Source organism: Myotis brandtii, unplaced genomic scaffold (assembly GCF_000412655.1).
Source record: "Myotis brandtii unplaced genomic scaffold, ASM41265v1 scaffold328, whole genome shotgun sequence".
NCBI lineage: Eukaryota > Metazoa > Chordata > Mammalia > Chiroptera > Vespertilionidae > Myotis > Myotis brandtii.
Window position 1 is genome coordinate 3,620,641 of NW_005362626.1, and position 23,588 is coordinate 3,644,228.

The following is a 23,588-nucleotide window of genomic DNA, read 5'->3' on the forward strand; positions in this document are numbered from 1 at the left end:
TGCACAAATTTTTGTGCACCGGGCCTCTAGTGTTTTATATGGTTCAGAAGAAGTAGAAGAATTTCATTCATTCCTGGGCATGGCAAAGGAGAGTCACCACATGGAAATGTGCAGCCATGGTCTTTGCAGGCTCCTGCGATTTGTTGCTTTGAGGACATGAAATACCATGTCTTGACTCACCAAGCTCCCGGCATATGGTGAGTGAGACTCTACTGGAACTGGTCGTGAGGAATGAGCAGTAGCTGACACAGCAGATGGTGAGAAAGGAAATGGTATTAAGCAGCAAAAGTAAAAGGATGGTTACTAATTAAGAAAATGAAAACTGTCTCAAAGAAAGAAAAACAACTTGTAATATTAGGCAAGGCATCAAGAATATCATGAAGGACAGCTCCATCAAGAAATAATAAATCAAATCAAAATGTGTTTCAATTCTCGCTGGTACCTAGAGTGATTAAGGTAAATGTTGGCTGATGAATCCAAAGCCTTAAAAACATTCATTTGGTCTAGATATTTCACGTTTAAGAATTTATCCTTGAGAAGTGATTAAGGATGTAGGTGAGATTTAATTACACAGATGTTTGTTATACTTTGCATTAGCTAAAATTTAGAAGCAATCTAACTTTCTGACAATTGGGATCGGTTCACACATGATGGTATAATGCCACAATGGAATTCTTGGTATCCCTTCCACGTTCTGGAATTATGTTTACTCACATAATATGTGTGCATGTGTGTGTGTGTGTGTGTGTGTGTGTGTGTGTGTGTATAAGTAGCATCCATTTTGTCTGAAATAAGGAGAAACTTATTTAAAACTTAAGTTTAAAATTCAAATCTCTAATGTGGTGATTTGCAATGAAATTCATTTTTGTGCTTTGGCACACTGACTGCTATTTAGTCTCAGAGTCTCATTTCTGGCCCAAAAGCACCCATCTGATGAAGTGAGGAATGAGTGAGGCTCTTGAGGAAGTGATACCCAAAACAAAATTCTGAAAACCCAAGGAAACCTTCAAGGTGATGGGATTTTGTGGCACGTGATCCCACTATATACGTCATATGTTAAAGTCTTCAGAACAAAGCAATTTTAAGTCTGACATGATCAAAAGTACTGTCCTTTAGATGCCCATATCCACTTGCTGATGCAAATTGTAAGTTCTCAGATGACAACTGTGAGAAAGAATGATCATTGGGTTTGGTGATGACTTCAGAATGTTGACTGATGATGGAATAAAATGCAGCCCAGCCATGAGTAGCTGGACAAGAACAGTTTGAACCGTAACAGAAAGAGGAGATCTGGTGAATATTCTTGGCTCACAGCAGCCCTTGGAGGCAAAGAGTCACTAAGAAGGAAATGGACGAGGCTGGGACAAATCACAACTATGAACATCTATTCAAAACACCCCCAACAGCTAGAGCTAAAGGCCACCCAGTGCCCCAGACTGACCGTCATTCATTCAGCACAGCTGGTGCTGGGTGCTGGGCTAGAAGCTAAAGACAGAAAGGAGACCTATAGTCCTTCCCTCAGAAAATTCCCTCTCTATGGGGATCAATTGCTGTCATAACTCATAGTGTGATGAGTACTAGAGAAGTTCAAGTAAAACCATGTGGAAGTGGGCTAGAGAGTGATTTTTTTTACATAAGGGAAGTCTTTTAAGGGTGGAGATAATGTTTTATTTGGTCTGAAAGGATAATTCTCCAAGTAGTGGAAGGAGAGGAGGAGAAGGCCAGCCGGAGGAACAGCAGGAGCAAAAGCTTGGAGGCTGAGCTGAGTCAGGAATGTGTACAGGGAAAAGGCTTCCTTGGTTCTACCAAGATGTGTCTATTATTACATTGAGAGGACCTTTTGTTTTTAAGTTAACAAATGGAAAAAATAAGGGGGCGTTGAAGGCAAAAACAATACTATAAAATGGAGCCACTTTCAAATGACGCTGGAGCTGCCATGCCAGAGGAACTGCCTGGCATGTCTTACACCTCAAACTTTTGGAATGTTAAAAACAGGGCAAAATAACCATTGACTGGGCCTAAGACAACAGTGTGTCCCAAAGAACTGGTTGCCAAGGTAACAAGAAAGCCGTTATTATAACTACTGGACTGATGATTAACAGACCTAAAATTAAAAACATTGCTTAGAAGTAGCATCACCATGTTATGTTACCTGCACCAATAGAAATGCCTTCTGTTGATGTAATCCAGTGGTTCTCAACCTTCTGGCCCTTTAAATCCAGTTCCTCATGTTGTGACCCAACCATAAAATTATTTTCGTTGCTACTTCATGACTGTAATGTTGCTACTGTTATGAATCGTAATGTAAATATCTGATATGCAGGATGGTCTTAGGCGACCCCTGTGAAAGGGTCGTTTGACCACCAAAGGGGTCTCGACCCACGGGTTGAGAACCGCTGATGTAATCATTCCCTGTCCCTTTCTCATAAACACCTATTGCCTTTAACTCCTAATCGGAACATTATTTGGGCTTCAGCCTGAATCAATGATTCCCAAATAGTTAATCTTATTGACTTAAAATAAGTGCTTGTTTGCCTCTCACCTTGAGAGGAACTTTTGTTTTTAAGTTAACAAAGGCTGTATAGAGGCATACTGCTCTTGCTTTTGCATATAAAGTATCATGGTGATACTATAAGTGAAACTTGCTGCTAATTATGAATTTGGAATCTACAATGTAAAACAAGATGAAAAAGGACAATAACACTCTTAAACTGACCACGACTCAGTGAGCTGTGGAGCAGAGGTTATCGGAGAGACAGTCGACCATGTAAAAGGCCTGGATCAGAATCCCCTTTGAATTCTGATGGGAGTATGCCTTCACCCATGGAGAGGGATATATACCCGTGTGAATCAAAAAATTCACAAGTGATATTCAAGAAGAAAAGAGAGGTTTCGAGTTCTGGGGTATCTCGCTTGTTCTGTCCCCCCCCCCCCCCGTCCGTTCACACACTGTCCAGTGCACCCTGAGTGGGTCTTGAAGGCCCAGGTTTGCTCTGGCCAGCAGCCAGCAGTGTCCTGGCACCTGTAATCTGTGTTTGAGCACCACTGATCCCAGGCCCCCATCACAGGAGCCTTGGCCAGATCCCAAAGTGAAAAACAAAAAATGTTTATTTCTACAAAATGTGGAAAAGCAAATAAATCCGTTTTGTCTATTTCTATTTCCCTGGACCTGAATCGTTGGCTTGCCACACCTGCACTGCTGTCCCAGGCTGCTGGCATGAAGCCTTGCTAGGCAGTGAGCGCCTTGCCAGGTGAGATGCGCTTCCTGGCACAGGCCATGCAGACTGCTTTGGCGGAGGTTCTGCCCAGAAAGGGCTAGAGAAACTAGCAATTTGTTATAATTCAGCAATAGGCTCTAAACACAGACTGGAGAATTAATGAATTAGCAAAGCCCGTTTGGACTAGAATATGATGCATAGAACTGTCAAATACTTCACACACAGAGGCCCTTAGTCTGATCATTCTAGTCCATTTCAACAACAACCATTCTTGAAATAAAGTATGAATGAAGCATATCTTTGTATCACATATTGAATTATCCATATCAGGGATCTAATGAAAATGTTTCTGAGATTTTTATTAAAGCTAAATCTAACCTGAAGAATGGTATAGTATTTTTCTTATGCACAGAACATCAATGCCAAAGGTAAGAGTCAACATACGCTCCTGGGATACAGAATGCGCCAGAGGCAGTCATTAAATCAGTGGTGATTTTCATCACTTTTGCTTCCTGGTGAAACCTCTGGCTCCTATGTCCTGGGAAATCTGTTACGGATTAAACCACTTTGTATTTACATAGCCCCTGTGCCTTCCTCTGAGACATCTTACATTTAAGAGAAGAAAACTTCTACCTTCTTACAAGCAAACACTGACTTAAGCAGTTAGTGCCTTTCTGAATATTATTTTTTAAATGGTGTTTGAAGGCCCATTGTAGAAAATTTGTAAATACATAAGCACAAAAAGAATCAATCACAATCCTGTTGTCGATGCTACTACAATTTTGCTAGAAACATACTTTTTTTTTTGCACATGCATATATTTCATATTTGCATATGTCACCTATTTTACAAAACTGGCTGTGTTTAACCTACATCATATCTGTACCTGTGCACCCACCTACTTTTGTATTCTTTCTTCACTTCACTTTGTATTGTATTTTTTTAAATTCACTACAAGTTTTTTAAAAACCTGATTTGACAAGGAGTAGAGATACCAGGGGATGGATGATATCTGACCATCTTTGAAGCTATAAACCTAGATCTCTCCAGAAGCTGCTAGAGGAGATAAATCACTTTGCAGCTTCCGAAGGTAACCTGCTGGTCTGGTTTATGGCTAAGATGGGGCTGTCCCAGAGAGGCCTGGGACACATCTATTTCTCATGTTGCTGCAACCTATTAAAATTGGTGAATCGGGGCTCCGTCTCTCACTCCAGGCAGCCAGACTTTAAGTCCTTTAGACTCCTGGGCTCCTTTGTTGTAATGGCGGCCTGCTTTCCACCCAAGTGCAAACGACTGGAGGAAATCCTTAGGGTGAAGCACTTGTTTCCTGCAGAGACCCTAAGCTGGCTCAAATGCCAATCTTTGCCAGCAGGTGGCTCCATCTTGACTCTCTTTTCTCCCTAGGATGGGTCACCCTGCTAGGAGGCACCCTGGATTTGATGGTGCCTTCCTATTCTCCTTCTTCACATCATCTTATGTCCTGCCTACACTCTCCTCCCAGGCCCAGGTCTTTAGGCTTCTATTCCCTTCCATCGGTCTTTAAAGGCAAAAGAGTTTTTATTTTCAACTGTCTTTAAATAAATTGAACTGGACAATACATACTCAAATGTCTTTTAAAAAAGAATAATTGTTATCTGTTTACATCCTCATTAAGCTTGATACTTAAGTTTTGGGCACTTCAAAATTTCTGTATTATAAAGAACCCAGTTAAAAAGCTTTTAAAAAACTATCACTTGGTTGAAACTGTAACTTTGAAACTTCCTTATAAACAACAGTATTCCACTGTATTTAACTTAAAGTAGTTTCAGCAAAACTCATTAAAGAAACCTTCTTTTGCCCGACTGGTGAGGCTCAGTGGTTGAGTGTCAAGCTATGAGCCAGGAAGTCACAATTTGATTCCCAGTCAGGGCACATGTCCAGGTTGCAGGCTCGATTCCCACTGGGCAGCCAATCAATGATTCTCTCCCATAATTGATGCTTCTATCTCTCTCTCTCTCCCTCTCCTTTCCTCTCTGAAATCAATAAAAATATTTTAAAAACAGAAACCTTCTTTTTCTTCTTAAAGAATACTGTAATAAAAAAATGAGACAAACGAACCATACAAATTTGCATTTAGACTGACAAAAATCATAAAATTGTATTAATTATGCCACTTTACTCAACTCAGGAAAGAGCTCATTGATGTGATAAAACGGCGCAAAGGACAGCTTTCTAAGCCTAGAGAATTGCTCACCACAAGGTTTCAGGACGCAGCTAACAGCTTGAAAGCAGGGCTCTATTTCGGGGTGAAGTCCAGAAACGTTCTCTTCTGACCTCTGATTCCTCTGGACCCAGTGAACCCCTAATCTCACCTGTCACTTGAAAGACTTCAAGCCAGGTGAGCGCACCTTGGCAACAGTGGAGAAAGGGGTCAGAGTTCAAGGCAAAGTCTTACTAAATGAGATACCAAGTGACAGGCGCCAGGGACATCAGAAGGAAGCACTTTAGAATCCGAGCATCAGACTGGAGAGAAAGCCTTGTTGTAATCAGAATGACTTCAGCCTCAGTTTGAAGTGTTTTTAGTCAAGGCAAAAATCGTATTAAGGCGACTTCCCAAATATGCCTTCTGAGGTTGCCCGGGGCTGTCCAGAGGTTCTGAGTCCTCAGGTGGTGTGAGAGCCTCAGGGGTTGTGATCTCTGGGCAGATTGGGAAGAACCCTATTCCTGCCCGCCTGCTGCTCTTCCTTGCAATCATTATGGTGCCTGCTCCCTTTCAGAATAAAACAGAGCAGGGCCTGAGCCCAATGGGATCACAGTGCTGAGAACTATTATACCTTTGTAAGGCCAGGTTTAGTTTACTTGAGATTGAAAATGTTCAGAAGCCACAATGGCCTGGCTCTCTTAAGTACCAGGTAGGAAAACTGAGGTCTCTGACATCACGTAGTATGTTCAATAAATACCTGCTGGCTGGCCATTTTATTCCCTCATTTTATTCCGGCTGTAAGGGGCTGAATTAAGAGCCAGGGCTCAATCCTCTTAAAAGGCTCCTCTGATGCAGGGCAAGGACAGAAGACTCTGGGCACTGACCCACAACAGGAGAAAATGCAAGGCTGGGAATTTAGTGTTCAGAGCAGAAGGTCATCATCAAAGAAGCAGCGCACATGTACCTCCTAAACTACAGGTGTGTTTACACTGGAACATACAGATCTGTCTGTGGAAGTATCTGGAGCAGCCCTCTGGGCCCACGCACAGCTAGAGACCTGGGATCTACAAAAATGCTAATGCTGACGCATTCAAGTCAAACTTAGGAATTCTATTTAAAAATGCATTCCCAGACTGGTGCAGCCACTATGGAAGACAGTATGGAGTTTCCTCAAAAACCTAAAAATGGAACGCCCATTTGACCCTGTGATCCCACTTCTAGGAATATATCCCAAGAAACCAGAAACACCAATCAGAAAGGATATGTGCACCCATATGTTCATAGCAGCACAATTCACCACAGCTAAGATCTGGAAACAGCCTAAGTGCCCATCAGTAGATGAATGGATTAGAAAACTGTGGTACATCTACACGATGGAATACTATGCTGCTGTAAAAAAGAAGGAACTCTTACCATTTGCAACAGCATGGATGGAACTGGAGAGCATTATGCTAAGTGAAATAAGCCAGTCAATGAAGGAAAAATACCACATGATCTCACTCATTCATGGATAATAAAGACCATTACAAACTTTTGAACAATAATAGATACAGAGGCAGAGCTGCCTCAAACTGATTGTCAAACTGCAGCGGGAAGGCCAGGGAGGGTTGGGGGGCAGGAGGGAGGGGGGTAAGAGATCAACCGAAGGACTTGTATGCATGCATATAAGCATAACCAATGGACATAAGACACTGGGGGGTAAGGGAGGCCAGGGAATTGTCAAGGGCGGGGGGAAAAAAAAGGAAACATATGTAATAACCTTTGTAATACTTTTAGCAATAAAAAAAATGCATTCCCACCAATCCTTACTCTTAATAAAATAGTTCTTTTAACCCTTGCTCAAGGTGAAATGGTTTCTAAAATACTTTTAAAATGATGTGGTGTGATCTAAACATACTTAGCATGTTTCTTTTGAATTATTAACCTGTCAAGAGAGAGTGTTGTGGGCTCTGTTCCGTTTTCTCTGGCATCTGAGCCCAGGAACAGTCAGACCTTGGGTACAACCCTTAGAGCTGGGAGATGACCACAGTGTCCAGGAGAAAGTTGGACAAGTGACCACAGTGCCAAGAGGAGATGGGGAAGCCCAGTGGCAGGGGTGTCTGGTCGGCAGCAGGATGGGCACTTCTCCACATACTCCCTCACCTGGGGGGCTGGTAGGTGAGGGGTTCAGCCTCCCTGAGGCTCCCGGGGAAGGGAACAGAGGCTGTTCTTGGCCTTGACCTCACTACAGGGCAACCTACTCACAGGTAAAGGCTGCTCCATTTTGCAGCGGCCTCTCCAGCGAGGCAGCTTTCTGAATTCATGGGATCGACCCCCGAAGCCAAGCTTCTGATGTCATTCTGCTGGAAGGACTGTGAGTCTCAGGCTGCCACCCCATTTCCAGAGTGAGATCACATGCCCTGACGTTTCAAAACGCTACATGAAATGCATGCTGGATTTTCATGCATCTCTCTCCCTCAGCTTCTTTTCTTTAGGCCACACCTATTCTGTGCCCCAGAACCACCTGAGAGGCACCTCACCTGGATCCCCCAGGGACCTCTATAAATGTGGGAATCCACACATGGAAGAAGCAGCTCCTGGGTCTGACTTTATGAGCTGGCACCCTACAGTCTGCCTGTTCTCCTTTTGAAATTCCCTATCTTGGCAGGACATGGGGGAGTCATTTAATGTGCCACTGTCTCAGCTGTGAAATTCCCACCGGGAAATTGTGCCGATGCATTAGTGATGTTCCCGCACGTTGAAAGCCCTGTACCTATACACGCAGACGAAATATTAATGTTGCAATTGGGGAAGGGGATAATTGCATGCAGCTGCGAGTCGTGCATCACCTGGTCCTGGGACTTCTTTTTCTTCTTCTTCTTTCCCCAGCACCCGGAGCTCTCCGCGTCTTTGCCACCGGCCTCCCCACAGAGCAGCCCGTCCAGCTCATCCGTGCCCATGTGCTGTCCCTGAGACGTTTCTGCCGCCAGCCGGTACGAGAGGTTCCTTAAAATGCACACACAGTTTTCAACGGTCTGCAGAACCCAGAAAAAGGAAACAGGGATGAATAAAAACTAGCTAGCACTCCATCCAAAAAAGCCATCAGTCTCCACACACACATTTCTCTTTAGATGCATTTAGCTGTGGGCTCTTAAAGTTCCCTTGACAACCACAATGGAAAGAATTTGAGAAGCTTAGAGAGGTCTTAAGACTTTTTCTCCCCACAAAGAAACTAGTTATCAAGAATAGTTACTTCTACAGTTAGCTGCCATTGATGACTGAAATTCGCTTGTGAGTGGGAAAGAACCTACAATCACAAGAGGACCCAGATGTTGTCCACTTAACAGACATCTGGGGCCTGGGGCTCAGAATCACCAAATGCATGGATGATCGGATTTCCATCAGCTCTGGGAGGGTGACTCCAATATTTACCAGGGCACTTTCTGGGAGTAGAAGGGGGCAGGAGACGCAAACCAGAGTTGTCCCAGGCACACTAGGTGCTGTGGTCACCTGGGGGCATACATTTATCAAGCTACTGATTTTTTCTGAGATGGCCAGTGCTCCTATTTTCTCAGTAAAGGGGCTAAACAGTGGCTAAGGACACATGTTGCAGAGCTAGACCCTAGGTCTCTGAATATTGGCTGTTTGACTTGGACAAGGCACCCAGCATCTCCATGGCTCCATAACCTCCTTTGTAAGATGGTCATCATTATACCCATGCTTTAGTTTGCTGTGTGGATTAGGTGAGCTAGAGGATGTAAGTGAGGCAGGCATAATAATGTCCCGCCAAGGTGTCCACATCTGAGTCTCTGGAGCCCGTGAATATGTTAGATTATGTGGTGTGGGGATTGAGGTTGCAAATGGAATAAGGTTGCCACTCAGATGACCTTGAGATGGGGAGATGATCCTGGGTTATCCAGGTGGACCTGTGTAAATCATGAGTCTCCTGTAGGTGAAAGAGGGAGGCAGAGGAGTTAGAGTGAACTGAGGTAAGAAGGACATGACCTGCCATTGCTGGCTGTAGAGATGGAAGAAGGGGCCAGGAGCCAAGGAATGCCTGCAGCCTCCAGAAGCTGTGAAAGGCCAGGAAACAGCTTCTTCCTGGAGCCTCCAGAAGGAGCACAGCCCTGTCCACACATTGATTTTAGCCCAACAAGACCCATTTGGACTCCTGGCCTAAATGATAAGACAATACATTTGTGTTTTTCAGTTACTGTGTATGTGGCCATTTGTTACAGCAGCAACAGGAAACAGACCCGTTGTGTACATACTGAGGAGAGTGCCTGGCACACAGTAGAGGCTACACAAGGACTCATATCAAAAACAGTGGCGGAGACAGCACCTCGGGGAGGCCCAGGGCATATGACCTACAGCTGGTCCGTCTGCATCTGTGTCCTGGCTCTACCTTTTAAGGGGCTGTGACCTTGCTGTAGGCAGAGGGCTAAACCTCTCTGTGACTCTATTTCCTCCCAAAGGCCCCACCACCAAATACCATCACATTGGAGATTAGGTTTCAATATATGAATTTGGTGAGGATACATTCAGCCCAAACATCAGTCTTTTGGCCTTCATTATGGATTTGAGGAACTGTGGGCTAAGGGAAAAAATACCTAATGTAAAAGAACAGAATAATAGTGGAAAAAATATAATCGAAGTAAGTGTTATTTCATTATTTTTCAGGCACCTACTGTGTGATAGCCACAGTTCAGGCAAAGAACCTAGTTCCACTGTACAGGTGAAGGGAACGAGATCCGAAGCTGTTACTAACTCACAGAGGACTGTGTCACTTCTTTCTAGTTCTGGGTCAGGGCTGGAGGGGGGCCCCAGCACTTCTCCTGACTGCGCCTGATATTTGGTAAAAGGCAGGATATGTCTTTGACTTGTCTGTGGGGGCATGGAAATCAACCAGGGAAACTGATCTTCAGGATCTGTCTTTAGAGCCTTTGCCATTCTAGGCCTTTCTTGTCAGCTTTTCAAGGTTTCATGGCTGCTAATCCCACAGGCTTTGAGTCAACTCGATTTGCCATTTCAAGCATCCTCTCAGCATAAAAAAAAGGCACCAGCATGAAAGCAGGTAAACACAGGATGATGCATGAAAGAGAGGAGAGTCCCTCCCTGGAAGGAAAATGTTGCAGCATTAAGTCAGAATGATTTTCAAATCAGCTCAAACTGAGTTTTTCTTACATCAAAGACTTGGGAGAATAAACTTCTTTCTCATCCTCCTGTTCATCTTCCCCGGGGCATCTCTGGGCCTCTGTTTAACAAATGACAACTGGGGAATACATCTGCAGCAGTTTCGAGAAATGCTTTATAATTGACCTGTGGCTGGGGGATGATTTGGGGAGAGGTGAACAGGAGAGAACCTGGGAGGGGAGCGTGGGAGGGGAGAGAGGAGGTGGTGTAGAGAGAAGACGGGAGTGAGGGAGATCACAGGGACTGAATCTCTTTCTCTCTGTCTCTCTCCCTCCCTCTCCCATTAGGTTTGGTTCGGGAGGGTTACCAATTCAAGCACTTTTCTCTAAAGGGACAGCAAAAAGAAGACAGACAGCCACTGCCTTTCTCGGGGATGCCAGCAGAAGGCGAGTGGCAGCTGGTGGTTTTGCTTTTGACATCCATTGCTGTCAACAGTGCTTTTAGCAGTTCCTCGTGGTCACCAGGGTCATTTGACTCCTTATTTTCTATTAGAAAGGGCTAATTTGGAAGTTGTCCAGAGACTGCTCTACCATATGTTACCCATTCAACAAACTGTCCCAATTACAGGAGCCGGGCTGAGCGTGAGCATGGAATCCAGGCTCTTGTATTCATTAATGTGGCTGGCCGTAAAGAGAATGTGTACTCATTTTTTTCCCCCTTTCTAACTTGTCACTGTGAAAGCTTAGAGGTGGCCAAGCGGAGGGCTGAGTGGGGAATTATGGGACAATAATAATAATACGTCAAAACTCAATAGCACATTCTGGCCCGCAGAGCACTGCCGAGCAATTTATCAATGCGATCTTTTCAAAGGCCGTGATGATCCTCCTTGTCACAAAGTTGAGGACACTGGGGATGGCCCCCTAGTCAGTGCACGGTAAGGATGGCACCACCCCCCGCCCCAGCATGCCCTGGTGCCAAGTCCAGTGCTCTTGCTACTTGATCAGGAACATCTGATTATTCAAATCTCAGGTAGTTTAATTGTCCCAATTACTCCAATTTCCTCTTTGGGGGGGAATATGGAATTTAAAGGAAAATCTCAACAGTCTTCCAATAGTTTCAGGAGTCTAGTCATCTGATACCCAGGAAAAAGGTGAGTGTGCCGCAGCACTCTGGATTTGGACATGCTCCCGAAGGCTGCTATCCCCACCGGCAATGGTGGCATGGCCCCCGGCCAAGGCAAGAGGCTGCTGACTTTCCATTTTCAATTGCAAGGCTCAGACAGTATTACAACTCTTTTGGTATCCAGTATGGCAAGAGGCTTAGTGTCTCAATGTCTTAGAATTTACTGATCTGAATATTAAGATCCCGGGCATTGTGGCTTCAGTGAATGAACTTCAGTAGCTTAAAAAAAACACACACGTGTCCATTAGGTTAACAGGTATCTGTGGATACTCAAGACATCTTGACTGGACACTTCTTTAGGGACTCAGTATTCATGTCAATGATATTAAAGTGGCCGCTAAGGGTGTTTACAAGAAGGGATAATTAAATCTTTATTATATCATATTCTGTCTTGGGAATTGCTAACATCTATACAGTAAACAAAAGGATGCAAACATGACTGAGTGGCAGGAATGAGATGACAAGCAGTGTTCATAATTGGAGTCAACTAGTACTCAAAGGGTTGGAGCCCCAGAAGATATTGTCCACCCAAAACGTAGGGAGTAGGGCTCAGGCAGCAGTACTTTTCTAAATTTCCCAGTCACTCTCATGTAGTTATGTTGAGAAGCACTATGTTAAATAACCCCCCCATGCCAGTTAGTAATTAAATGGATAAAATCACCATTATTTGTTCTTTATCTGACTTCATAACTGAATTACACTAAACCATACCCCACTTAGAGCCTGTTTAACGCTACATCTACTAAGGTGGGCTCTCAATCCAAGATGCACATTGAATCACTGGTGAATTTTTAAAGGTGCAAAGATCAGAGAACAGAGTTAGACGTTGAGATTCAGAGGTCTGTGATGGGCTCCAGGACTCATGTGTTTATTAAACGTTCCAAAGGCAATTCTGATGAGTCAGCATTGGAAACCCTGGGATTAGTGCTGTGGTTCACGACCAGGGCCAATTCTGCCTCCCATGGGACCCAATTTGCAACATCTGAAGACATTTTTCTGTGGAACACAAGTGGGAAAGCAGGGAGGATGCTACAGGCATCTATGAGTAAAGGCCAGGGATGCTGTTCAATGTCCTACAGTGCACAGGACTGTCTCCCCCACCACAATGAATTAATCAGCCCAAAATGTCAATAGTGTGGCTCTGGAGAAACTCTTACTAAGGATCACATTTATCACACCTGTTACTTAAAACGTGCCGGTAAAGTCTGTATTTATATCGGGATTTTCTGAAAGTATAAATTTATATTTGCAGTGAATACAAAGACAAATTAAGACAAACAAAAATAGCTCAGACACTGGAATAGCCCAACCAGTTCTATTTTGATTTGTGAACTAAAACTGCACAGACACTGATGATTAATTAACGTGCTGACAGCCTCATTTATGTAGCATTTTGATAGCATTTACTCACACTTCATCGGCATTTTTTAAATGCCCTTTGGTACAATTAGCGATTGTGAAAAAGCTAACTTGTAGGAATATAGGATTATTCATATCTCAGGTAGTTTTAACATTTCTTTGTCTTTTGAAAGTTGATTTCATGATATAAAACTAGAAGTTTGAGAGTAATGTGGTATGCAAAAGTTTATACACTCATCTGTGTTGTGCCCCCCCCAACCCACCCCAACACCTGTGGTTTGAGTAACTTAAAACAATCAATTTCTACTCATGGCTAATCAAGAGTCAAGTGTAGTTCTAGGCTGGGCTTAGAGGCCCTGTCTTGGAAATGTTGGATTCATACAAGAAGACCAAGATGTACTTCTGAGTGAAAGCATTAACATAGCTCGCTGCTGTTGTCAGTCATTGCTTAGTCCTTCGGGCTTCTTTACTGTCTAAGGTGCTTAATCTATGCAGATACAACAAACCTTGCTATCGATCTCACTGCTCCCCAGTGCAGACTGGATGACGTAGAGCAGGGCATCTGTGAGCCCCTCACATTCCCGCATCCTCCTGCGGGCCTCCTCGCCAGCTGAACTCACATTCCTGCAAAGCAAAAGGACCTGTTAGCAACCTTCAAGGTGATCACCAAAAGAATGCTCTTCCACACACGCCTCCTCTCCTAGTTTCAAAGAAAACGCTTTGCTTGCCTTTTCAGAATGTTTATCAAAAATGAAGTTTTATTGAGTAGGGATGGCTTCAACCACCTCTACTAACTCATCAAATCCATCCTAAAACTGGGAAGTCACAGATAGCTGTAATGCAACTAGAGAAATGGAGAACACAGAATTCAAACATGTGATCCGTGAGCGTCCCGTGACCACTGAGGATGGGAGACTTTCGGAAAGTCTTCAAAGTTTCCTTCCTTTACCATTGATGAAGGAATCAGAGCTCTTTGATTCAAAGGACTCTTCTTTAAGAAGTGTGAAACATTTTTCAAAGACAGAGCTTCCAACTTACTAAAATACTTTTGAGAGCTAATTTTACCTGCCTCAAAAATATACCTACATTGGTCCAGCCAGAGTAAATTAGAAATTTATTCTAAGAACATAGCGAGGGGTTTCTGTGAAAATTTAGCCATGGGGGTGCCCATGGCCCCCTGTAGAGGCAGGAATTAACCAAACTCCTTCTTGGACTGGCACATGCTGGGCTAGAGCCAACAGAAGGAGCCTGCTGTAATGCAATGCACAGGTGGGAAGCAGAGAGATATAAAAACCATGAGACAATCCTAGTTACCAGACCTATAAAAAGCAGGAGATAACCCTAGTCAAAAATGCACATTTGGGATGCTTTTTCATACTCCACCATCTAAAAGTATGTTCTTGGTCTCCTAACCATGGAGAGGATTGGGTTCCAGTTAAGAATTTTTGCAGTGACTGACTTACCAACAACACAGCCTGTGGGAGGGATGCCGGAGGAGGTGGGTTTATAGAAAGAGGTTCAAAGGGACTGAAAGATTTTAGAAGCTGTGGGGAAGAGAGAGAATGATCTGGGCTGAGCAATGGCTCTCAAAAGTTGGCTGGTATCAGAAGCCCCTGGAGGGTGTTCATGTAGATTGTTGGACCCCACCCTGAGGTCTCTGGTGGAGTCGATCTGAAGATACTTTTTTGATTTTTTCAAAAAATCGAGAAAGTGTCTTCAGTTGCATATTTGGGGGTATTGGTGCTGATAATTTCTACTGCTCTAGCTCTAATCTAGGGGGAGAGTTTGTTGGGGAGGATATTGCTTTTTGCTGACAGCCCCAGGCAGCCACCTGGCAGTTCCCAAGAATCTGTGGCCTGGGACAGAGCCCGCGAAAGTTGAATAGGGTACATCTCCACACCCACACTGTAAATGACACATACATTCTCATTTCATTTTCGCAACATACTTCATTGTGACACTTCATTCTATTTTACATATGAGAAAACTGAGGCTCAAAGCAGTTATCAAAAGCCACATGGGTGGCAAGTGGAGAAGCTGAAAGAAACCCAGGGCTTGATGCGCAATATAGATGGACTATGCTTTTCAGGAATTAAAATAAAATAAAATAGGCCTGATGCTAAAATGCTACTGAACATAAATGTTTTCTTTGATATCTAAAAAGTTCTGTGGAACATGTATTAAATAGGATCTACCAGCATTTTAATGTAATACTGGGAAAGGTTATTCAATTCAAATTAGTATTTTTGGCATTTGCTGATCTTAAAATATAAACAAAATTCCCCGGTTCCTTAGATAATACAACTGGACAGATATTGACAGTGTTTTTATGTAAAGTGTTATGGATTCTGCTTTGGGGTGGCAAACCGTCCTTTCGACAAGATCCCTTGGAAAAGGAAGAACTAACTTCCTACTAGGGAAAAAGTGTTGAGAGGCGTACTGGAATTATTCTAAACCAGAAGCATGGGTTTTGTAAAGAGATCACTTTTAGACCATTCCTCCACGAAGAGATTTTCATCAGGTCAAGCTTTGAGGCCTTTACAGTAATAGGTTTGTTCAAAAATTCCAATCAGACCTCTTTGGCCAGAAGAATGCTGTGGCAATGTGTGATTGTGTTTGAAATCTTGCCTCTTTGTCCCTGAGGAGGTCGTGTCTTCAAAGAGAGAATGATGGAATTTAGACTTTAGAGAACCTTAGGACAGCTCATGTTGGGGAGGATATCGCTTTTTGCTGACAGCCCCAGGCAGCCACCTGGCAGTTCCCAAGAATCTGGTCTGAAATCCTCTGTACTCTTCCTGTACCCATGAACACCGCTTTCCTTTCAATAAGTTCACCATGGGGACAGTGAATGCCTCCTGATTCACAAATAAATTTTATAATGTTCAGCCTATCTTTTACTGGTAATCAATGAATGGGCAGGGCCAACCAATGAACCAATGGGAAAGATGAAGAATTAATGACTTTGTCAACATTATAAGTTGCCAATATTAATCTAAGCATTTTTCTTTATTCTAGTTTTTGTTTGATTCCAGTCTAGTCTAGTCTTCTCCAAAATTAAAAAAAGTTATTAACTGGCTACTATATTAAAGCATTAAAGATATTGGAAAATGAGAAAGATTTATAAGTTCGGGTCCCTACAGGGGAAATGACTGGGGTGGACACACACACACACACACACACACACACACACACACACACACCCCTCTGATACAGCAGGTAGGATGGAGTTACCACAGTGTCTGCAGGCAGGATGAGGATCAATATAAATTTTTAAACAGAGTGAAGTATGCATATGTCTCTTTTTCAATGGGTTGCAGTGTCCTACAAGCCTTTGGGGATGGGTTTCTACTCTTAATCACCTATTCCTGAATGAGTGAAATATGTGGTGAGTACCTTTGGTTTTTCATTGTGGAGTAGAGGCGGGCTTTCTTTTTCTCCCCTTTCCCCCAAACACAAGATCTACCATGCTATGCATGCTTCACTGTTTAAAATTTCTTCCAAGCCAATAACATCGTGTGCTGGTCACTGTGCAGTTACTGTAATTTTGGTCCTATGTGTTTGACAATGAGCCAATGTCTAACTTAAAAAGTTCCATCCTCCCCTTGTACATTAACCACCTTACACCTGTCTTGAGGAGGTGGTTTCCATGTCTAGCTAGAAACTGGCGCAGCAAAATTCTGTGCATTAATATAACATTAAAACAAATACTTGTAGGTTATTTTTAAAGACTGCAATGAAGCTATAATATCTATTACTTAGAAATAATCTTTATAATCTGTATTAAAATGTCAGTAGATATGTCATTTGGAAATTTCTGCTTAAAGTAGATTCTATATACATTTTTTTTAAAAGGAAAGAGATGTTGCTTTTTTAAAAAAATACATTTTTATTGATTTCAGAGAAGAATGGAGAGGGAGAGAGAGATAGAAACATCAATGATGAGAGAGAGTCATTGATTGGCTGCTTCCTGCATGCCCCATACCGGGGATAAAGCCCGCAGCCTGGGCATGTGGACCTCACTGGGAATCAAACCGTGACCTTCAGACGTCGACGCTCTACCACTGAGCCATGCCAGCTGGGAAATTCTATATACTTTTTATCTAACCGATAAAAAATAAAACATTTCTTTTACATTTTACCATCAGCAAGGAAACAGAGACCTCAGTCCTACGTGAAGGAACCAGATTCTCCCAAGAGCCATTAGTAAGGAACACAGCCTGCTGACACCTCCATTTTAAACTGGTGAGGCTGGTGTCTGATTTGGAAGTGACAGAAACTGTGGCACAATACATTTGTCATGTTCTAAGTCACTAAGTCTGTGGTAATTTGTCACAGTAGCAAAAGGAAACAAATACAAAGCTTGTTTTACTCAAGGATAAGTGGATTTTTTTCAACACCGTCCCTAAATGTTTCATAAGCCACTGCTTTCCTGGAAACTACTTAGCTACAGTGGGCTCATGCAAGATTTTAGAAGATATTTCTAGATGATCAAATAATTGTATTAACTTGATCAGGACCAAACTGGCACATATATAAGAAAATTAAAATTTTTCCTAGAGGCATGTGTGTAGAGGAGGCAGGTGGCTTATGAAGCATCTTCCCTCAACTATGCAAAGAACACTGATGTGATGTGGTGATGCACTTTGCTTTATTTTGGCCCACTGCTAATCTGATGAAGCCGTGTGAGTGCCTCCAAATGTGTGGCCATCACCTTGGTCTGGATTGCCCTCCTGACTGGCTAATATCTTGCACTCCTGCCAGTCCTCTTTCAAGCAGAAGAGGCCCCTGAAAAGCTCAGTCTTCACAGCTTCCAGTGAACAGAAAGTGCAGGGGTTGGGATTATATAATGTGGGAAGTGAGGACGCGGGATTCAAGGGAGAGGAATGAGGCAGTTTCCTAGCTCTGCTGGAGTGAAGTCTGTATTATGGCCTCATGACTTTTAAGTGACTTTCTGGAACATCATCTGAAACACCACCCATAAGGACCCCGTCCTGTGACCAGTAGTAAGATTAGCCACACCTCTGGAAACATTTATTGGGTACAAATAAAGGAAGGCTGAATTTACTTGAAAAGCTCTCCATTTCTCTCTTGACATTTGTGTTTTATAAATCTTTAATTTTTTAAAAAGAATAGTTCATTTATTTTTACAGAGAGAGGAAAGGAGAAGAAGAGAAAAACATTAATCTGAGAGTATAACATCAATCGGCTGTCTCCTGCATGCCCCCTACTGGGGATTGAGCCTGTAACCTGGGCATGTGCCCTAATCTAGAATCTAACCGGCAACCTTGCGGTGCATGGGACAGCACCCAACCAAATGAGCCACACCAGCCAGGGCTCGACATTTGTTTTTTTAAAACTGGTCCTTCATTACAGCCAATGCAGAAAAATTTCCCCATCTTCTATTTTCAAGATTAGCACAGTCTTCTGTTTGAATTCTTGCTGTGCACCTTACTGTCTTTTCCCAAGGAAGGTAATTTCTTTATAAATCAGGACAGTGATGGCTTGGTAATTACCTTGCTGAGCTGCAGGGACAGAATGCTTCAGTGGCCTAAAGACCAGCTACCTCGTTGGGCCGGGAGGGAACACTGCTGCATGCTGTCCTCCGATCGGTAGCTCCTACGCCAGCCTGCCCACACTGGGGAATGTAAACCAGCAGAGAGACGGATAAGCTCCTCTGCCACTGATTAGGCAACACTGGCCCCGTGAAGCTCTGCACAGACCGTGCCTTCTGGAGTCAGCTCTGCATCAGGGCACATTGTTCCAGAGGAGCCCAGAGAGCAACCAGAATACCTGTGTGAAAACACACCCTATCGCTTTCAAGTACTGCCTAGGGTTTTAGCTACACGATTCCAATTAAAATTGATGGACGCCACAGAGTTAACTGCTCTAGGAAATGTCTGCTGAACGTTTCCCATTAGGCCAAATTACAAGGAAATCACAGGGAAGAAAAGGGTGAGTGCTGTGTGCCTAACACCGTTAACTGAACTTAATTGTGCTGGTGGCTCTTTGTGCTCCGTGACCATCCACAGTTGTTGTTTCCTAACTTGTGCTCGGGGAGTGAGCTGTGCTCACTGTGCCTCAAGTTACCAGACCATATCTCAGGCTTAGAGCGTTGCCATGTGGCCCAACCCCCTGGCTGCTCTCCACCTGCCCCGTGTCCCATCAACGTCTAAAACATTTCACTACAGCACATCTGGGGTGGGCTCTTCTTCCCACTGTGCTGACTGGGATTCTGGTGCATCTCATGTTGAAAGCGGCCACCTCCCACCTGGCACCTCTGCTCAGCAAGGGGGCTTCCCCTCAAGTCTCCCCACTGTCGCAAGCGCTCCCCTAGAACAAATCCATTCACTGCCCATGGCCCTATTACAAATGCAACAGCAGCAAAAAGAAAATGTCATAGGTCAAAATGGCATTTAAGTTCAAAAATGAATAAAAATGAGTGCTTTCTTTCTTCCTGGCTACACCGAATTATTTATCAACCAGACATAAGTCAGTGTACATATAAAATACATATAATAAATTAATAGGCTAGAAAACTCTGCAAAACAGAAACACAATATTCGCTTCACCAAGCAGGCAGCTTCCAGGAAAACAAGCATTGTGGCTAAATAAAAAAGGAGCAACATTGAGGCCATCCACTTCCTTGTATTTCCAGTCCTCTGTCTTCTAAGAAGTAGGAGAACAAAGCTGACTAATCAAGGGATTGTAGGTAATTGCCTACTTGTCTTTTAAATGTCAGATTGTGGGTTTGAAGAATTTCAAGATTTGGCCTTATGTTCTGGATTATTAATAGCTATTATTCAAACAACCCTTCCAACTCTTATTTCAATTCGTCGCCTAATTCCCCACATGCAGTCATGTAATCTTTCAATGTTTTTACTTGCATGAACTTTTAACAAATCATATTCAAAGACTTATTGAAGCTGGGAATCAGCGTGACTGTTAAAAACTCACTTATCCAGGTGATAAATTTCCTCAGGGTCAATTTCTTGTTTTCATGATTGCTTTGATCACTTACTGATACCTTACTAGACACCAGTAAGAACAATCGAGAAAGTGGCTTCAGAGGAAAGAACTGCCTCAGCTCTTGTGTCCTATCACTCTCTTCTTCTACCCCAGGATACTCTGTGCAATTCCCCAGGTCTTCCCAGATGGTTTTACTCTGGGTAGTCACTGTCATACTGATGCCATCAACATTTCTCTATGTTGCCTGCTCGTGAACCCTGCCCAGCATGGAACAGTTAAGTGACAAAACAGGTAGCCACCAGGTAGGGAAGGAAGAAGAGAAAACACCTGTCACTCTGCTGTTCCTGATCAGCCACCTGTCCATTCCTCTTTGCCACCCCCTCCCCCCCCCCGTCTTCTTACATTTCTTCCTTGGAAAAAAGTCTCCTTACATTTGTGGGAAAATGCTAATAAAAATAGTCCCTGGATCCAAACAGCTTAAGCTCCATGTCCAAATGGGAAGGAAGTGATTAACAATAAAAACCACATTTCCTTTAATCTCTTCGTTTACCCATCTCTCCTAATTGTTATCTCATAAATTTAGACGTGTGGATGACTCACTTGGTAGTCTTTTTCGGGGCCATAGAAAATCCAGACTTCAGTTGATTTGGCTAGTGATTATTGTGTGGTTCTGGCTAGGTGAAATAGATGAACAAAGCCAATCTTTGTTTGGTCAAAGATCAATTAAAACTGTGAGGGCATCTGTAGGCTACCTTCTTCTCATCTTGTTTTACAATGGAAATATGTAGGGTAGGGGTGCTGGGGGAGGTGGGAAGAGGGAGGAGGAACCATAAGAATACAAATATACTTTGTATAAGAAAAAAACATTTATAGAAAACTCAGTAAAACTAAGATCTCTTGGCCTTTTTCACTTTTTTTTCTGAAAGGGAGAAAGTATACATTTAATCTTAATTATTAACATATGTTTTTACATTTTTGGGAAAATTCTGACTTATTAAAAGAAAGCAGGAATTGGCTTCTGTAAGAAGTACTAATGTGGTCTTCATCACAGTTTTGCCATAATTTTTGGAAAAGTTGATATCCAATCCTACTGATCTTTCATGTCTTTCCATTACTACAGAGACCCTAATTCATATTAGGGATAAGTTTTTTAAAAGAGTCGTTGCCTTTTAAAATCTCAGCTGCTACAGCATTTATGCAGATTCCCTGTCTCCCCCCATTACCATCAGGACTGGACTTTTTCTTCTTCACGTGGTAGGGAGAATTTGAAAGAGGTCTTCACAAGATTCCTGCCCCCTGGCGGTTCAATCAAATGCTAACCTAGGCACTGTTGTGAAGGGGCTTTGCAGATGGAATTGAGGTTACCAACCAACTGGCCTTAAGATAGGGAGATGATCCTGGGTTACCCTGCTGGGCCCAATGTCATCATATAAACCCCTCATGGTGAAGAGGAAGGGAGAAGAGTCAGTCTGAGAGACGTGGCCGTAGAGGAAGAGCCTGGCATTGCTGCTTTTGAGGAAGGTGGCCAGGAACCAGAGCACGTGGCAGCCTCTGGAGTGGAGGGCAGCTCCCCGCCAGCAGCCAGCAAGGAAACGAAGCCCTCAGTCTACAAATGCTGGGAACAGAATTATGGCCAACAATCTGAACGAGCCAGGAAGCAGTTTCTTCCCAGAGGTCCCTGATAAGAAAGAGTCCATCGGCAGACTCCTTGATTTTGGACATAATGAGGCTTCAAGAGGAAGAACCAGCCCAGTCCCCCAGACTTCTGACCTACACAATTCTGAGTTACGAATTTTGAGTTGTTCGAACCCAATAGGTAATTTATTATAGCAGCAATGGAAGATGACTGCATTTCATAAGACAGAAAAAACCTATCATAATATTTTTCATAAAAGTATTTTATGAAATACTGCTAAAATATTTCAAAACTTTTAGATAAACTTTCTGCATCTTCAAGTGGAGGTATTTTAGACGCTCTTAATGATGAGATGACGTCATTAGAATATTCAGATGCCTCCTGTTGCAGGAATGGTAACATGGATGAGGTTCTCACCAATCCTAGGTAACCTAAGGGTGGCTTTTCTTGGTTTACTGCTACCAGATGGTTGGCACTCAACATGTGTGGAGGATAATGGCATCACTGGGTGCACAATTTCCTCTTACTGCTTAACCTGTGAAGGGGCAATGCTTCAAAAATCCAAGAATTGCAATGATGCATAGAAAGGTCATAGAACAAAGACACTTTGAGGAGCCACCGAGCTTCATTAAAATCAGGTCACAAGTTGTCCACAAAGAGCTTCGTTTCATTGTTTCTCCTGTCACGCTAAGTAAGTGCTGAAATCAAAGGGATTCTCACCTGCTATGGTAGGTGTGTCACAGTCTTGAGGTTGAGCCAGGGTTAGGGTTTTATTTAAAAACTGTTCACTGAACCAGCTCAGTGGCCACCCTGAGAATAACTGGAAAAGAAAAGAGAAGACTTGTGCCCTCCGTCACTGGCCCAGGGCACATATGCCGTTCTGGCTTCACTGCTCTTTGTAAATGATAACGGTTCATGAAACTCTGCCACAAACTACAGCAAATCTCATGGCAAGAATTTCCAGGCACCAATGCACCAGAAAAATAAGCCAGAAAATACAATCTAGAAGGAAAATTTTTTTCTAACTCTCATCTTAATACAATTGCTCTTAATATCAATCCCTTTATATGTGCTAATATGCAAAGGTCTTGGAGAGTTGTTAATCAGAAAAAGAAAGAACAAGTATAGAAAAGAGTGGAATAATTCCATTTTTGTACAAAAGAGAAGCAGGGAGAGTATCCTTATATATCATACAAATAGACGTTATCAGAGGGATCAACTAGTCCAATATTTCCCTAAAATTCTCCAAGAAACACCATATTTTTTTTTACACAACAGTTTTCTTTCTTTTTTTTTTTTAAATATATTTTATTAACAACAGTTTTCTTTCTTTTTTTTTTAAAAAATATATTTTATTGATTTTTTACAGAGAGGAAGGGAGAGAGATAGAGAGTTAGAAGCATCGATGAGAGAGAAACATCGACCAGCTGCCTCCTGCACACCCCCTACTGGGGATGTGCCCGCAACCCAGGTACATGCCCTTGACCGGAATCGAACCTGGGACCTTTCAGTCCGCAGGCCGACACTCTATCCACTGAGCCAAACTGGTTTTGGCGAAACACCATATTTTAATCACAAATACCATTACAGCATGTGCTAAAAATCACATGTGTAGTATCAGTTCATTCTATTGGCAAATCTTAGAGCAAGTCCCTCTTTTTTGCCACATGACACAGCTCAAGGATAGTGTGCCCATGACTGACACTCTCCCATCAGAACTGGCCACTCATAGGGCAGTGAGGTGGGTGGGGTGTGGGTTACAGCAGTTATGAGCCAGCCAGCCACAGCCCCACCCCTGCTTTCCATCCGATCTGCATCAGAGCGGGTGGGTGGAGACACTTACCTCTACATTAGTGTTGGTTAGCTTTTCCTTGTTTGGTTTTAATTACAAATTTCCATTACCACAGAGATCCTAACTCATATTGGGGATGAA

The 23,588-nt window shown here is 43.1% G+C and overlaps 1 protein-coding gene across 1 annotated transcript in view; it reads right to left on the minus strand.

Annotated features, from left to right (window-relative positions):
- Nucleotides 1-23,588, minus strand: part of CTNND2 (catenin (cadherin-associated protein), delta 2) — a 642,889-nt gene that overhangs the window by 108,577 nt on the left and 510,724 nt on the right. The window contains exons 12-13 of the mRNA XM_005871061.2: nt 13,560-13,677; nt 8,229-8,414 (exon numbers count right to left, since the gene is read on the minus strand). Coding sequence (XP_005871123.1) covers nt 8,229-8,414; nt 13,560-13,677 — 304 coding nt within the window. The remainder of the gene's footprint in view (nt 1-8,228; nt 8,415-13,559; nt 13,678-23,588) is intronic.